The sequence below is a fragment of the Tachypleus tridentatus genome, chromosome 1 (assembly GCF_004210375.1).
Source record: "Tachypleus tridentatus isolate NWPU-2018 chromosome 1, ASM421037v1, whole genome shotgun sequence".
Lineage (NCBI taxonomy): Eukaryota > Metazoa > Arthropoda > Merostomata > Xiphosura > Limulidae > Tachypleus > Tachypleus tridentatus.
Window position 1 is genome coordinate 50,533,369 of NC_134825.1, and position 17,802 is coordinate 50,551,170.

The window sequence follows — 17,802 nt, forward strand, 5'->3', positions numbered from 1 at the left end:
ACATCACTGTAAAGCACAATATGACATCTACTACAAGAATAATTACAACATCAATCAGGAACATACGATCCAACACAAACTTTTGTATAGCGTTATTAAAAATCTGAGAATTTCATGTTAAACACTTCTAACAATATATACATTTTCGTGATTAGGCGTTATATAAAACCATAACTTACACATGTTATTTTTATACTAGTTATATGTTTATACAACTACAAGGTGAAGGATATTAGAAAAGTGAACTTTCGTTTTTCATATATGAATGTTTCTAAACTGATGATAGATTGACTTTAAGAAGAATTAAATAACAGTTCAAAATAACGTATTATAATAATTTATTTCAAATCCAAACAGTCCATTACAAAATGTTATTTAAATTTTAAATACGTGAAAGTCCTTGACAGATATTTATGGCCAACAGACAAAAATAATGTAGAAATTTTAGTTTATTAGATATTAGAATTACAAACATATTGACATTACATACTTGGGCTTTCGTTTCTTGATAATAAATGATAAGAAAACCATAGATTCCAAATACAAACAAATTGTGTGATACATACTTATTGTAACTACTGACGACACTAAAATTTAAAGCTGTGTTTAACGCGCAATAAAAAAAGATGAGAATAGGACGATTGAACTAAATACACAAATTATAATATTTTTATTAACACATATACTCCTTAACGTATGCAACTAATGTCATTACCCAAATCTACACAAAACGTGTTATACTAAACAAAATATATGTATAAACAAACATGACTTCAATAATAGTTATTTCGTTTCATTTCCTTACGTCCTCTTATTTGTCAGTAGTAAATTTGTGAACTTGTAGCCCTAAAATCCGAGGTTCTATTCGTCATACTGACAAAAGTGCATATATCCTATTGCGCAGATCTGCGTTTAAAACAAACACATTTTTACCCACACTGGAAACTAATTTTCTTGAGAGGTACAATTTAGTGAAGTTAGTACATCATTATACGGGTTCACCTAAGAATGCGTTACTTTTAATTCAACGTATGTGTATAATGACATCGGAACGATTGAACTATTCACGTTGTTATAACAATATCAGATGAACAAAAAGTTATGGCAAAGATACTCGCAAGATAATGCATATAACATCTCTCTGTAGAGATTAAATAATAATGTATAATATTGGTAAAATATGACATGTAATTCGATATTCAAAAAAAGGACTACTTCCAAGATATTTTACGTGTTCAAAGTATTCTACGGTCAAAACATTATATATAAAATTATATTAATCACTCTGTTGTTCTTAGAATTGCCCGTCTTTTGTCTTCTGGAATTATCTTAAGTTTTTATAAGTTCTTTTGGAAATGGTTCTGTGAACTGTTTGGAAGTACATCGTCCATACGAATGTGGTTATTATAATCGAAATTTCAGTATTCGAACTCCTTGTTTAAGATATCTAACTACTTAATCAGAACCCCAGTACTGGGAAGACCCATAATTATTATTCCACAGTTCATTAGATTCATAAATATTCCACGGGTTGTGGCTGTAATCCTCAAAAGAATGGGAGTTGTAACTGGAGAATAAAGTACTGTGATATTCTGATGTTCTGAAAAGGAAAAAAAAAAAAAATCCCTATTGTTATTTCAATTGAAAGTAAACATGCTTTCGACATATACATAGATAAAATAAAACAGACCAACCTTACTACAACAACAGGCTTATTTTCCTGTCGTGAGGCTTTATAGTAAAGGAGTAAATTATTATTATACAGTATGTGATAAATGGTAATAATAAAAAGCTGTTTTTAGCACTGTAATTACTATCAATACAGATAGCTGAATAACATAGAACTTCAACTAATAAGTCTAAATAATAAGCAATAAAGATTAGAACAACTTCAAACTTACCCAGTTATTATGGGTATGGGAATAGGAATAAAGAGAGCATTTTTCAATCTAAGCAGAAGTTTGAGGCCTAAAGCCCTAACCACCGTTCCACGCGCTTGTTGGAACTCCATAAAAAGAATCGCACAAGACAAGAAGAGGAAAACGTGAAACGACTTTACGATCTTCATTCTTAGAAAGAAAGAAAAGTTTATATTATTTGTAAATTGTTGTTGTTGTTTTAAATAAATATAACATGTATGCAGTATAATATGTTTTTACATGTTGGATGAATGGTGAATAAATTATAAAAGAACTAGGTTTTTTTAAAAATAAGAACCAACCAGATGACCAATTGCACTCGGCTAAATCCTCTCAACCGAATTAAAATATTAAATTAATTCCCTCATGCGTTCAACATTTATAATACTAAAATTCAGCGTTTAATCTCCATGTTGAATACAACTGAACTAATTTAATTTAATAACTCTAAGCTAAAGTAAAAAAAACAACAACAAATATTAAGTTCAAAATGTTATGCGATTACTTTATCTAATTAAGCATCAGTTCCCATCTTATTAAGTAAACTATTCTACAAACTAATACCTCCAATAAAATAGAAACAGATCTACATCATGATTTCCAAAACTTTGGATCAGTATGTGAGGAATTTTATCCTACAGGTATCACTTCAGTAATACAAAAGTTTGAAAATATATGAACATTTCTAATTAAAGAAAATGATCAGATAAAACAAAGTACCAACGTTGAACAAATTATCGATTTATCTCATTTACTTTACTAGGTAGTCTTGCTAATAGTACATAATATATTAGATTTTTTATTTATAAAAATTACAAAGCACTTATAATAATTTTAATATGTTAGAAAACAGCGCATAAGCAATTTGTTTTACCTTTACCAAAAACCATCATATATAGTAGATAGAGAAATCAAATGAGAACATAGAAGCTAGAATGTTGAAAGAGTAAGAGTTTGAATTTCGCCGAAAGCTACAAAATGGCTATCTGCGCAAGAGTCAAATGTCTCTTTGTAAGAGAGGTGTGTGAAAAAGTGTAACTCACATCTGTCAGAGCCCCTTTATTCACAAAACTCAAACGTTGAAGAAATAGATAGCAATTAATTATAAATATTGGCACTGAAGCTCAGTTCGTTCCATATTTGAAACCACCAGCTGATTGAAGACGATGAATGGTAGTTTTTATAGGTGAGAGGTTCTTGGCTTTATCGCTCATATTTATTCTTAATGTATTTATCTCTCTTTCTCTTCTGCGTTGGTCTGGCATAGGCAGGTGGATAAGACATTCGACTCACAATATGAATATCAACAAACATTCTTGCCTTTCCATTCATGGGGGCATTATAATGTGACAGTGAATCTCACTATTCGTTGTTAAAATAGTAGCCCAAGAACTGCGGGGTACGGTGATAACTAGCTGCTTTTCCTCTAGTCTTTCAAATTAGGGACGGCTAACGTATATACCTCTCGTGTAGCGTTGCGCGAAATTCAAAACAAAACAAAAAACCAACAAATCTTTCGCACTTGATTTGTTTGTTTGTTTTTGAATTTCACACAAAGCTACTCGAGGGCTAGCTGTGCTAGCCGTCCATAATTTAGCAGTATAAGACTAGAGGGAAGGAAGCTAGTCATCACCACCCACCGCTAACTCTTGGGCTACTCTTTTACCAACAAATAGTGGGATTGACCGTCACATTATTCGCCCCACGGCTGAAAGGGCGAGCATGTTTGGCGCGATGGGTATGCGAACCCGCGACCTTCAGATTACGAGTCATACGCCTTAATACGCTTGGCCATGCCGGGCTTCTTTCGCACTTGAGGCTTGCAAATATATATAGACAATGTATTCCCACCTTACTTCTCCAAACATCTTTCTTACTGAAGTATACTTTATCTCTCCCACATTCTACTATGTGCATTAGTTTCCTTTGACCATCTTTTAGGTGCGGCGTTCTGTCCGTAAGAGCTTTTTTAGATTTCAATGACTTTTTAAATGTTTACGCAGTGCAAATAATCTTATATGGTGTTGATTTATCCCAGCAAGAATTATACTAAATAACTTCCAGTGTTTTGTATGGCACGTTCAATACACCGAATTCAGATTAAACAAATTCGAAACTAAGTGTTTGCGATTCATCAGTCTTGGAATCGAGCTCGACTTACGAACATGTCAAACATACAATTCTAATAATTTATGTCTGAGAATGTTGGGTTTTAATATGCTAAAGATTTATAAATAAACATGATAATCTACATACCTGCTAACAAAGTTTCGGAACTGCCTAGATTGAAATGCACATATGAAGATATTGACCAGCAAAGGTAAACCAGAATAATTTCTTCTTTAGAGATGTCTACTTCTTTCTGCTGTATTCACCCAGAGAATGGTGATCTTTTATACAATTGTAAGATTCATTAAGAACATTTACAATTTTGCTTATGTAGCATATTTCGACATAAGTTGTTTTGACCAACATAACACTAGGTTACAGGATCGTGGTAAAAACCATACCCTTTTCCAATCAGTTTATTAATGTTCATCATGATCTAGCACATCTTCGACCTAATATCATTACTCTAACAAAGGTCATGAGAACCTTCATCTTTGTTGATAAATTATTAACATTAGTCGTTTCATCATCTACACTTTGTCATTTTATTGTACATCATTCATGTGGAAACATTTTTTTATAAATTGAAACATTTAACATAAATAATATAAGCAATGTCTTTCTTTTATTACTTATTTAAAGCAAGATCAAAAATTAAATAGAAAAACCACAATTTTAAATCTCACATGTTCTTTCTTCCCATTTTTTAAGTATTTTTGTCAATCTATATTTTAATAAAAACGTGCGTTTTCTTACAGCAAAGTCACATCAAGCTAATAAAAACGTAATACCTGCTTATTAAAACAGCTTTTTATGTTGACATAAATTCGTTACACTAAAGTACCAAAGGCTTTGTTTGTTTGTTTTTCGCGCAAAGCTATTCGAGGGCTATCTGCGCTAGCCGTTCCTAAGTTAGCAGTGTAAGACTAGAGGGAAGGCAGCTAGTCATCACTACCCCCGCCAACTCTTGGGCTACTCTTTTACCAACATTATAACACCCCCACGGCTGAAAGGGCGAGCATGTCTGGTGTGTCGGGGATTCGAACTCGCGACCTTCCAATTACGAGTCGAGTACCTTAACTACCTGACTATGCCGGACTACCAAAAGGCTCGTTACTACCTTGCTAGAAATTTTCTAGCATAGCGACATACAGTAAAATCTAACCAACAAAGAACACGAAACAAGAAACGTAGACTGACTACGTATCGTGGCCCGGCATGGCCAAGCGCGTAAGGCGTGCGACTCGTAATCCGAGGGTCGCGGGTTCGCGCCCGCGTCGCGCTAAACATGCTCGCCCTCCCAACCGTGGGGGCGTATAATGTGACGGTCAATCCCACTATTCGTTGGTAAAAGAGTAGCCCAAGAGTTGGCGGTGGGTGGTGATGACTAGTTACCTTCCCTGTAGTCTTACACTGCAAAATTAGGGACGGCTAGCACAGATAGCCCTCGAGTAGCTTTGTGCGAAATTCCAAAACAAACAAAACAAATAAACAAGACTACGTATATCTACTGAAAAAGCTGAAAATCACTGATAACATAAAAACAATGCTGAATTGTGTCAAAACAGTTATTCTAGCTAATCTGTTACCTACATGTAATCACTGAAAGAACTTGGGAGAACAAAGAGTGCGTCCAACTGACACTTTTAAAAGAATTCACGTAAGCCAAGATATAAGATTTCAAAGAAGATTCAAAAGGCAATAGACATTCTTCTAAATGCGCTCATGTAGTCCAAAGTCAATGACAGTACAATCCTGTTTAACCCTTTTAGCGTTTGGTTTGTTTTTTAATTAGCTTAAAAAAGCAATATTCTTATTTCGTTTTTTAATACTTTACCGTAATACATGATAAATTAAGGAACATAATCGAAAATATGGCGGGAAATGATTTATTCGAATGAACTCGGGTGATTATTTTAATATGGAGTGATCTTGGGTATATCACGAAGGGGTAAATTGTATTAAAACTGCTATTTGTATGATTATATACTAAGTCCTATAATAAAGTTTCTTTCTATTTCATTCAAAAAATGTTCTTATCAATTGGAAGGAATTTTAACTAAGATAATGTCGACTTCCACGAAAATGTTGACACGTTTTTTCTTTCTACTACCCATTTTTGAGAACTCTTTAGGCCAGTGACTGAGTGGACGTCATGCATTCCTATTGATGGGTGTGAAACTTCTGCTGGGAAGGGGAGTACTGGTGAATGACCCCGGAGAGTTTAATTCATGCAGTAACCAATTCTTGTATTCTAAACAGGTTATTACGTAAACATCTTTAGCGACGCAATACTACTTTTCGAAACAAATTTCAAAGCTCCATTATGCACAAGAATGCAAGTTCACACTTAATAATGGCATCTGGGGATGAAATTTTACTAATTACGTTCAAAAACGTCTATTCTGCTTATACCAGTTAGTCAATTAATATTTTTATGAATTATGATGTTCTGTGCTGCATAGAAGGAGATCATGACACATTTCCACAAACGTTCCTGCGATTCTTATGAAAGCAACAGAAGTCCACGTGGACCAATATCATTTTTCTCGTCCCTTCTTGTGTAGTTATGCTAACATTTCATTAATTTTAGAAAAATAATTTAAGATTAATTCCTTAGGAAATAATACATTTTAAAAAACGGTTATGAATATTCTGCAACAATATAACTTTGAGATGATAAGTAAAGATGACAAGTTAAGTGTGTGAGGAAAAATACCATGTGAAAGCTCGGTACAACTGAGCAAAATTTTATGCCTGTACTTACCGCAATTTTTGAAATGGTAATATCTAAACATTTACGTAGTTTAGGCTGTTTAATCCACACCTAGTTTCTTCTAGCGAGTCAATTGTAAGCTACCAAACTTATAACACTAGAATCTGGAGTTCATTTCCTCGTAGTAGACGGAGCTCAGGTAGCTCATTATGTATCTTTTTTGAAACACAAGAAAGCATGAAACCACACCATACGACTGATCAAACTTAAAAGACATAAGGTGGTGCTGGTCTGAAAACAAAATGAAAGTGAATTTACTAAATATGTCAATTGTACACACCTTTATAAAACTAGTGTTAGGAGTTGTAACATTAATATTAATAACGGTATAATAAAAAACGAACGAAATAGCGAAAGAGTTATTGTAGAAAAGAAAAAGACGATGAAAAAATGAGAAAGCGATATTTTATATATATATAAACATGAAGCCAAGTTTATTCTTTTTTCTAATTTTACGAAAGTCGAGATTTCGAGTTCCATCACAGAATATACTCGAACTTACAGCTATGAGGCCCTCATAACGTGAAGGTCAGTTCTGCTATTCAATTAGAGTATCCTAAGAATTGGAAGTGGATGGTGATAATAATGTCCCTCCTCTGGTCAACCGCTTGTAAATTAGGAACGATTAACACAGATACCTATCGAGTAGTTTTGCGCGAAATTCAGCAACACAAACAATTTAATATATTTTATATGTGAAACATCCGTGCCTGAATTTATTTCGTTTGTTTTCTAACCTACAAAATTGGATATTCTTACGAGATATTACCACTAATACTTTCTATTTCCGAAAAACAATCAAAATACATTTCGTCATATTTTCAGAAACAAGAAAGACGCCATTCCACTTACTCAAAAGGTTTTAACTTTTTTACAACTTCCTTGAATTCATTGCTTAATTTACCCCTTTTCAATTTTTCTGTGAGAGTAACCAATGTATTTATAAAAACTTTACAACTAAGTTTCGTGAAGTAATATCACTATACGCAATTGTTACATTTTGTAGCATACAACTAGTAAAATACGATAACCTAGAAATAATTTATGTTAACTTACTTTAGTGACCTTATTTATGTTACCATTGAACGAAAAACGCCATCTGATGATGGTAAAATTTCATTTACTAAACCTACTTGTTTCAAAATACTAAAGTCAAACGATATTTTATTTATAAGTTTGAAAATCAGTTTTCACTTTGGATCTTGAAGGAAAAGTGACAATGAAAAACATTATGTTACATATTTTTTATGCTAAGATTTTCATATGAGGATATCAAATATTTAAAAAAATATTTTTTTGTTTAATTTCGCGTAAAGCTACTCGCGGGCCATCTGCGCTAGCCGTCTCTAATTTAGCAGTGTAAGACTAGAGAGAAGGCAGCTGGTCATCACCACCCACCGCCAACTATTGGGATACTTTTTTACCAACGAATAGTTGGATTGACCGTCACATTATAACGCCCCTACGGCTGAAAAGGCGAGCATGTTTGGGGAATTGGAACTTATGACTCTCAGATTACGAGTCGAACGCCTTAACCCACCTGGCTATGTCGGGCCAACAAAATAAAATGAGATTCAACAGAACTTAATTTTTTATTTATAATTCTGTGAAATTTCACAACGCTGTTATTATCTGTTTTCTTTAGCTGCTTAAAAACTAGAAGTAAGTAATTCATTGTGTCATTAAAGAGATGAAGGAAATTAAATATGAAAAACGTTTATCACGAATTATTATATTTTGAAAAACTTCGCCATATATCTGGTGTTTTAATGGCATTGAATGATTTCTAGTGCTGTTGTGAATAAGTTAAAACATCATAACAAAAAAGTTAAAATCATGCCACGTGAAGTACACGTAGTAAAAAAGTCATTAGTTTTCAATGGCTTACTTTTTCACCGATTATCAAAATTACTTTCAGGGTCATTGACACTATAGTTGGTTACTTACCCTTTCTCCCAGTTCTGTTGTGTTTTTTATTCTAGTAAGGGAGGTGATAATTCAACAAACGCTAAGTAAGGATTAAGTTAAAACAGTCTTAAGTTGTATGCTTTATTGTTGTTTCATGTATTAATGAAGAGTATTTTTTCTTAACATATTTTATTATTTCATGTTATATGAAAACTAACTACTACAGAATTAAACTATAGTCGTTTTAGGTATGACTAGTACTTCTTTCAAATAACAAATCTCTTCAAGTAGCTTGTGGAAATACTTAGATAAATTTAGAGGTATTTGAATTTACACTGTTATTTGATTGTCAGCTATGTTTCATTTGTTGTAATAATAAAACAGTCAGTATCTAAGGAATTTTGAGTAATTTTTACTTCACCATATAATTACCTAAATTAATTTGGGTGTATGAATAATGTTACGAAATTTCGGTAAATTCATGCTCAAACCCACAAAGACAATTTTTTACACTTCACCATTACAAGAGGTCTAACGGTATTTCTTTGGTTTACCGACCCAAACTGTATCGATGAGCCCTGAATATGCGAAACTCCACTACACAGCAATCTCAGTCGAATAATACATTAGACCTCTACGTCAAAAATTCTCTTTTCAATTTCATCTTTTGTATAAAAGGAAAGAAAGAAGAGAAAACTTTAACATATATATGCACAAAATAATCAGTACTTATGGTAACAGACAGACACTAACGACAACAAACAAACAGGAAAACACGATTTAAAAGTGTTTATGGGAACAACTTGAAGTTTCATTAAATAGCAGTATTTGAAGATATGGAATGCTTTCCGACCTCTGACCTCAAATGCATAAATACCTTGCAATATTTTAGCACTTAGTGACAAGGAATAATATTTGAGAAACTACGGTTGTTTTTATATAAGCTAACACTGTGTCGTATTTTAGGAACGTCATTTAATACAAAGAAGATGTTACATTAACATCTCAATTATGGAAAGCTGAAAATCATGTAAAAACCATAGTTATTAGAACTGCATATTGATATTGGTTGATGTTTCGTAGGTAAGTGATCGCTTTTAGGAAATATCCATACACTTAAAACATAAAGATGTGTTAAGATAGGGAATTTAGAATTTCCAAGAAAATGATATCCCTTGAATTTAATGTAATTAGTAAAAAAAAAAAAAACAACTGGGGTACCAGGACCATCCAGAAAAGGATGTGCAATAAGTCACACCCACGAAATGCCACGCCTTATAACAGATGAGAATCCATGAAGAAAAAGGTCAGTGGTAAGAGCCGTTAACATGGCGCAGGCAACTGTATGCACTATAACTAAATTTGAAGAAGAATTTTCATTTAGAAGAGCGTTTGTTTGTCTGTTTCTTGAATTTAGTGCAAAGCTGCACGAGGGCTATCTGTGCTAGCATCCCCAATTTATCAATGTAAGAATAGAGAGAAAGCAAACTATTCATTACTATTCACCATACCAACGAATAATGGGACTGACCAAACATTATAACGCTCTCACCGTTGAAAGAGCGAGCATGTTTGATGTGACGGGGATTTGAAACCACGACTATCAAATTACAAGTAGAGTGCCGTAACTATCAGGACGCTTGGAAAAGTGAGAGAATAGTGTATACATAACTATTCAACTATCGCATCTCCCAGGTAGTTGTAGAATGTAACAGGTATTCATACTATGTGAAGATATGCCTATGCATTTATATGCGGCTGGAGTACTGAAACAAGCCTAGGAAATCGTCGTTCTCATACACTAGGTAGCTAATGGATAGCCTCAGGGGGAGAAAAGGTGCTTTGAGCATGACAACCTAACCATGGAGTCTTTTGCAATGGGAATCCACCTGCAAGGATATTGTCAAAATAACAGTCATAAAATAGAGCATGACTGGAGGTGGTGTCATGGAATGTAACTGTGTGGTGAAGCTACTAAGTCATTTTAATATAACGTATTTGACCTCTATATTAAATGTTATAATTTAATATTAGAGACTTTCGTGCCTCAAACAATCGACATCCCATCAACATGTACTATAAGAGGCCAGTAAAGTGTTTTACACCATCAGTTCTTATCATCTAATGTATTCCAGTGTAGTTTTATTTTATGTGTGGATCCAGTCGACCTGAACAGGATTGTCAACACGTAATAAAATATAAAGGACACTTCTTTTAAGTAGTTTTTCTTATTAACTAGATTAAACAAATTAACGTCTAAATTTTAGGGGATAATTCGAACTTTAATTTTGTTTCACTGTTCATAACCATTAGTTAACATGGCAAATGTCTGAAGAAACTAAGTACAGCTTGAAGTATATTGTATACCGAAACGATACAATTGTTGTTGTCATTTTATATTCCCCAAAGAATCGGTCGAGTGTGTAACTATGCCCAACATGACTATGTGGTTAGAGCGATGGAATCGTACTCTGAAAGTTTGGGGTTCGAATCTCTGTCACATCAAACATGCTCGTTCTTTCAGCCGTGGGGTCGTTATTATGTGAAAATCAGTTCAACTATTCGTTGGTAAAAAGAGTAGCCCTAAGGTTGGCGGTGGATGTTGGTGATTAGTTTGCCTTCTCTCTAGTCTTATGCTTCTAAATTAGGGAAGTCTTGCGCAGATAGCCCTCGTGCTTTGAGCGAAATTCAAAACACGCACACGCACGTGTGTTTGTTTGTTTGTTTTGAAATTTCGCACAAAGCTACTCGAGGGCTATCTGTGCTAGCCGTCCCTAATTTAGCAGTGTAAGACTAGAGGGAAGGCAGCTAGTCATCACCACCCACCGCCAACTCTTGGGCTACTCTTTTAACAACGAATAGTGGGATTGACCGTCACATTATAACGCCCCCACGGCTGAAAGGGCGAGCATGTTTGGCGCGACAGGGATACGAACCCGCGACCCTCAGATTACGAGTCGTACACCTTAACCCGCTTGGCCATGCCGGGCCCTGCACGTGTGTAACTAATGGTTTGGCTGTTGGCTTGCACAACCAAACAGGTGGGTTCATAGTTCGCGTCTTGTTGCTTCAAAATTGTGTTTCACAGTTTGAAGATGAGTAACAGCCAAATTCAAATTTTTTCGATTACACAAACCCAATAATTTAAACACCCGTAGTGCTTAATTACAAATATAACTTATAAGCGGAGACGTAAGATACTTAAACTGATCAAAATCTTACACGGTTGTTATTAGAAACTGTAAATTAATTTTCATCTGGTTCTCATTTATCACATTTGAAAACATACGACAAGTTTTGAGTTCTACCACCTAAAATAGAATAAAATATTTATGTAGTAACCCAGTGACACACTTCCGTTTTGCATTAGAAATCACGTGACCTTTGTAACATACCCTATGCATTTTTGCCCGTCAGCTGCAAAAACGAAGTTCAGGTTGGAAACAAAAAATTCTAAGGGCAAAAGAAAAAAGAAGAAGACGAAGAGGTGATTGACCTTTGTACGGCCTGTGTTTGTTCACGAATGTTTAGCCGTAAAAAATTAAGTAAACAATATTACTTATTTATAGAAAAAAATACAATTTTATTATGTATATATATTAGGTACAAACTGGGCATTATAAGCATCCCTAGCGCATACCCATTAAAAAATAAAAGGGCAAATACTACCACTACCCCTTTATATTCCATAGCATCATAGTTCATAGCTAACATAAATAAATTTTGTGAAACGAAGCTTGACCAGCAAACAGTCAGAAAAGTGAAATCGAGATACTCCATAATAGTTAAAAGACCTCTATAATATCCCATAATAGTTTTGATTCTATGTGACGATATACAAAAAAAAAAAAAAAGAGGGTGCGTGAAAGCGTTCTCGACAAAGAGTGTGTGTGTCTGTTTTCTTATAGAAAAGCAAGATCGGGCTATCTGCCGAGCCCACCGAGGGAAATCGAGCCCCTGATTTTAGCGTTGTAAATCTGTAGACTTACCGCTGTAATAGGGGACTCGACAAAGTGAATAAGGCTTATTTATGGAAGAATTATTGATGAAAATCAGTTAGATTAACCACTTCTGTTATATAGAAAATAACTTAATTCAGAAACGATTTGAGTTACAATTGAATCGATATTTTCGCTTTAGTGATAACTTTTATACACTTTGCTTCAAGCTAGGTGATCGATCCCAAACTAGGTCTTTAAGCTTCTTACACCAACGCTCAATACACTTACAGAATTTCACAGCAGCCTTTTCCCATATGAATCCTTGCAATCCAGTCATTAAAATCATGATGGGTATACACTAAACGAACTGTTATATCTGGATAAATGCGTGTTTTTTGGCTTTTATGGTTCCTTCTATTTCGAGAAATCAAGCGTGACGTAACACACACACATACTAGCTTTTATATAGGTTAGATTTTCATTATCATAGCAGTAAATACGGTCTTTATAACTTCAAAATCAAAAAGAGAAACTATGAAATAAAGCATCACCAGCAAACGCGGGTGTTTTAATGTGTGTTTTTCTTATAGCAAAGCCACATTGGGCTACCTACTAAGCCAACCCACGGGAATCGAACCACTGATTTTAGCGTTGTAAATCCGTAGACTTACCGCTGTACTAGAGGAGGTCTCCAGAAAACGCAGAACAATATCAAAAAAGGTTTCTTGCTAAGGCGAAAATAATTAGGCCTATACGGTTTTATCTGTTATATTTTGCTATTAACAAAAGTTATTCATTGTGTGTTTCACTTACATTCTACTACTGATGTTTTTGAAATGTTTTTTCACATGTTCTGGTGAAAAGAACTGTTTTAATTTTATATGCTACTTCCAAGTTGAAATCATGGTTTCTTCTTCCGTTCATTTAAATGCTATTTTCTACTGAAAATGAACCTTTCATATTAATATACCCTTGTGATAGATATATTCCCGTCATTTACCGCCTATTAAACATTTCATCTTCATTATTTATAAATACTTTTAATGTCGAGTACTTTACTTTCCACCTTCCTCAGTTTTTATACCACAGTAACAATCGACTCGTAATATGAGGGTCGCAGTTCAAATCCCCGTCACACCAAACATGCTCGCCCTTTCAGCCGTGGGGGCGTTATATGTGACGGTCAATCCCACAATTCGTTGGTAAAAGAACAGTCCAAGAGTTGGCGGTGGGTGGTAATGACTAGCTGCCTTCCCTCTAGTCTTATACTGCTATAATAAGGACGGCTAGTGCAGATAGCCCTCGAGTGCTTTTGCGTAGAATTAAAAAAAACAAAAACAAGCAAACTTCTAAATAATAAAAAAAAAGCAGATATTTTTGGTGTGGCCGGGTCAGTGGAATGTTCGACTCGTAATCTGAGGTTCGCAGGTTCAAATCCTTGTTCTATCAAATATGTTCACCCTTTCAGCCGTGAGGGTGTTATGTTACGATCAATTTCACTATTAGTTGGTAAAAGAGTAGCCTAAAAGAATGGCAGTGGCTGGTAATGACTAGCGCAGATAACCCTCTTGTAGCTTTGCGTGAAATTAAAAAAGAACAAGAAACGAACAAGTCCTTGTCACCCACAATAATGGAAAAACGACAAAAGATTATATTACAGTATAATCAACACTAAGATTTGTAGGTTTTTACTGCACGTTTCTTTTGTTTTGCATTTTAAGTTTTAAATTAACTCAGTACCAACTGCTTCCATTATTTTAAAATTGGATATCATATATCGCTGTGATGGTGCTAAGAAATTAGTTGCAATAAAAAATAAGCTACAAAACATGAATTAGTGGGTTTCTTATTTTATGATAGATAAATATACGTAATCATTGTTTGTTTGTTCTTGAATTTCGCGAAAAGCTACATGAGAGCTGTCTGCGTTAACCGTTCCTAATTTAGTGGTATAAGACTACAAGGAAGACAGCTAGTCATTACTACCCACCGCCAACTCTTGGGCGACTCTTTTACCAACGAATAATGGGATTGACTGCCAAAGTAATGGATGCATTCCTTTACCTTATTGCAACAAACCTACCCTACTATGGCATAGTATACCAAACCGTGAACATGACGGTCCAGGGTTTGCCTCTCGACGTAAAATCATGTAACTTTGGAACGATGTACATTATAAGAGTGACGGTCAAATTCCACTGTTTGGTTAGTGTAGCTTAAGATTTAGTAACGAGTGCTGTCGACTAACTGCCTTTTCTATGAGTTAATGACCCTGTTAGTACAGCGGTATGTCCACGGATTTACAACGCTAAAATCAGGCGTTCGATTCCTCTCGGTGGACTCAGCAGATAGCCCGATGTGGCTTTGCTATAAGAAAAACACACAAATACATCTATAAGTTAAAAATTAGGGATAGCTAGCGGAGATAGTTCGTGGGTTGCTTTGTGCAAGTAACTGCAAAACAAGCAAGTAGCAAAGTTTCACTTTGAAATAATCTGTTGAAAACAAGAGCTATGCGTATATAAAAAGCACGAGATGGTGCTGTGTTAGAGTTCTAAATTTTTAGCTCGACGAACCATGTTCCAATTCATGCGATACCAAAACATTTTCCTGCACTTTTAGCTGTGGGTGCTTTTGTAAGTGATACTCAGTTCTTTAGCGTGGTTTGTGGATTATATGGTGCTATTGGCTGTCTATCTTCCCTTTGCTTGGTCAGTATTTCAAACTATGGACTACTGCCGATAGCACTAAAAGCTTTGCCATAAGTACAAATAGGTTAACATTTTTTTAATGTTTTTGGTAAAAAAAATTAAAGTAAAATGCAACAGGCCAATCAAAAATTTAACCTCAAAAAGTGAGTAGATTATTTTTAAATAAAATGTTATTTTCGTTACTGGCAGTTTGAAGAGCCGCGTTTTAGATAAAAATATGCCAGTTTACGCTGTTTGATTTTATGATACTCTTGCAAAATGAATCTTTAATTATTCACAAAAGGAAGTGACTAAAATATCTTTACATTGTGACCAATTACGATTTTCGGAATTACGTCGTCCCAGTTTTTTCATAATTAAATCATACTGTAGGTGTATTTTAACTTGATAATGGCCGTCAATGGTACAGTGTCGTAGTAAACTACAGACAGATCAGTTTGGCTTTAATTTCGCGCAAAGCTACACGAGAGCTATCTGCGCTAGCCGACCCTAATTTAGCAGTGTAAGACTAGAGGGAATGCAGTTAGTCATCACCACCCACCGCCAACTCTTGGGCTACTCTTTTACAAACGAATAGTGGGATTGGCCATCACATTATAACGCTCCCACGGCTGAAAAGGCGAACATGTTTGGGGGATTCGAACCCGCGACCCTCAAATTACGAGTCGAGTGCCTAAACCACCTGGCCATGCCAGGCCTACTACAGCCAGATAGTGAGTGAAGCTTCGTTTTCACTCTATAAATTATATAGAGTGAACAGTACAATTAAAATAATCTAAAACAAAATGATAGGTTTTGTGTATTCTTACATGCAGATGGTGAGTAAATTTATCTGGCGCGTTTTCGAAAAAAATAAAAGAAAAACGTACCAGAAATTTCCCTTTTTAGACCACATTATGATTCTTAACTTTCCATTAGAATTATTGAAGTGGTTTAGACTTATTTAAATAGTCCTTCTATTGCTTTGTGTGAATATCCAAAATGAACAAGCAACAAACTTCTATTTTGAAGTAACTTGTTGGAAGTAGGAGCTAAATACATATAAAAGAGACAAACGTAACATGTTTATCTCATCTTGTATATTGGTAAAACGATTAATTACGATTTTTCTAAATTTTATCACATTCTTAATTTTTAAAAAGAGTATCCTATGTAGCATTAAAAATAAAACTGACTTTCTACTAAGGTATTACTATAGTTTCTCCATTTTGTGTTACAGTCTTTGGTTACATATTTAAATAAATGGAGAAACAGAGTGAAAAGATTTTGTCACTGTAGTTGTCTCTCAAGATAAAATACCATTGAACTAAAATAAGTTCATTAATTTTCTTTTTATAAAACCGGCTTGACATGTTAATATGCTAGTTTCTCTGTTCAACGTCCCCCGATGGGACAGCAGTGGGTCTTCGAATTTACAATGCTAAAATCAGGGGTTCGATTCCCTCGGCGGACACAGCAGATAGCCCGATGTGAATCTACTATAAGAAGACACACACACATTATGTTCAACAATCACTCCAAAAAAAGCTGTAACGAAATTGTTATCAAAGTATGTCATATTATAAAAAGCAACAACAAAGAAAACCCCCATAAATAACAAGTTTTTAAACACACGAGCCCTATCAGTTTTAGACTGTCTTTCTCATTTCAGGTGGAACGTAGTAATGAATTACAAAAACAAAAATACGCGCTTAACGACCAGTGCATTGTAATCTAACTGGTTGAGACATGACACTGTTATCATCACTTCAAATTTTTTTCCCACTACTTATTATATTGTATATTTGTTAGTAATAAAAATCTTGTAACTTCTGAATACTATTTTTACGTTCCTTGCATTTATTTATATATTTTTCACACGTTACACATTATTGCTTCATTCTTATTTTTTGAATCGGTATTGATGTATTCTAGTTGAACGGATAATTAATAATCGGTTTATCGTTTACGTGTTAGATTTTAATTAGTTCAAATATTTATTAGTTTTACTACATGTCTAACGATTTAAATCCGAAGCATTGGAAAGAAGGGGACTTACTATGTTATTACGAAGTAGTTGATGTTGGCTTTCTAGTAAGAAATTCGCTACTTGACCCACATAAAGCTCGCGGACCGGAAACTTTCATTAGGTGTAATATGCACTATCAACTTAGGAAAGCTGTATTTTTAGGGGTGAAGGGTCACAAAACTAAAAATAGGAAGTATACTAATAGAGAAAAACAAACAACACAATAGTGGCTTGATGATTTTGAAGCGTGAAGAAATAAGTGAGGGGCTTTTTGACCTCGTGAATGAATATTAGGGTTTTGGGGGTGAACATGCTTCTTTTTGGGTTAATTTTTACAACGTGGTTCTCACAGTCACATTACTGTCTAGAAGGTATATAAAGGGCTTCAATTTTTAATTTATCAGTTTTTTGGTGTACCTGTTGCAGATAA

At 34.5% G+C, this 17,802-nt stretch overlaps 1 protein-coding gene across 1 annotated transcript; it reads right to left on the reverse strand.

Annotated features, from left to right (window-relative positions):
- Positions 1–321: 321 nt before the first annotated feature.
- Positions 322–7,032, reverse strand: LOC143248439 (uncharacterized). Its single transcript, XM_076496800.1, has 4 exons — positions 6,796–7,032; positions 4,176–4,309; positions 1,902–2,069; positions 322–1,600 (listed from the first exon to the last, which is right to left on the reverse strand). The coding sequence occupies exons 3-4, from the start codon at positions 2,066–2,068 to the stop codon at positions 1,456–1,458; spliced, it is 312 nt and encodes a 103-aa protein (XP_076352915.1). The 5' UTR covers position 2,069; positions 4,176–4,309; positions 6,796–7,032; the 3' UTR covers positions 322–1,455.
- Positions 7,033–17,802: the final 10,770 nt, after the last annotated feature.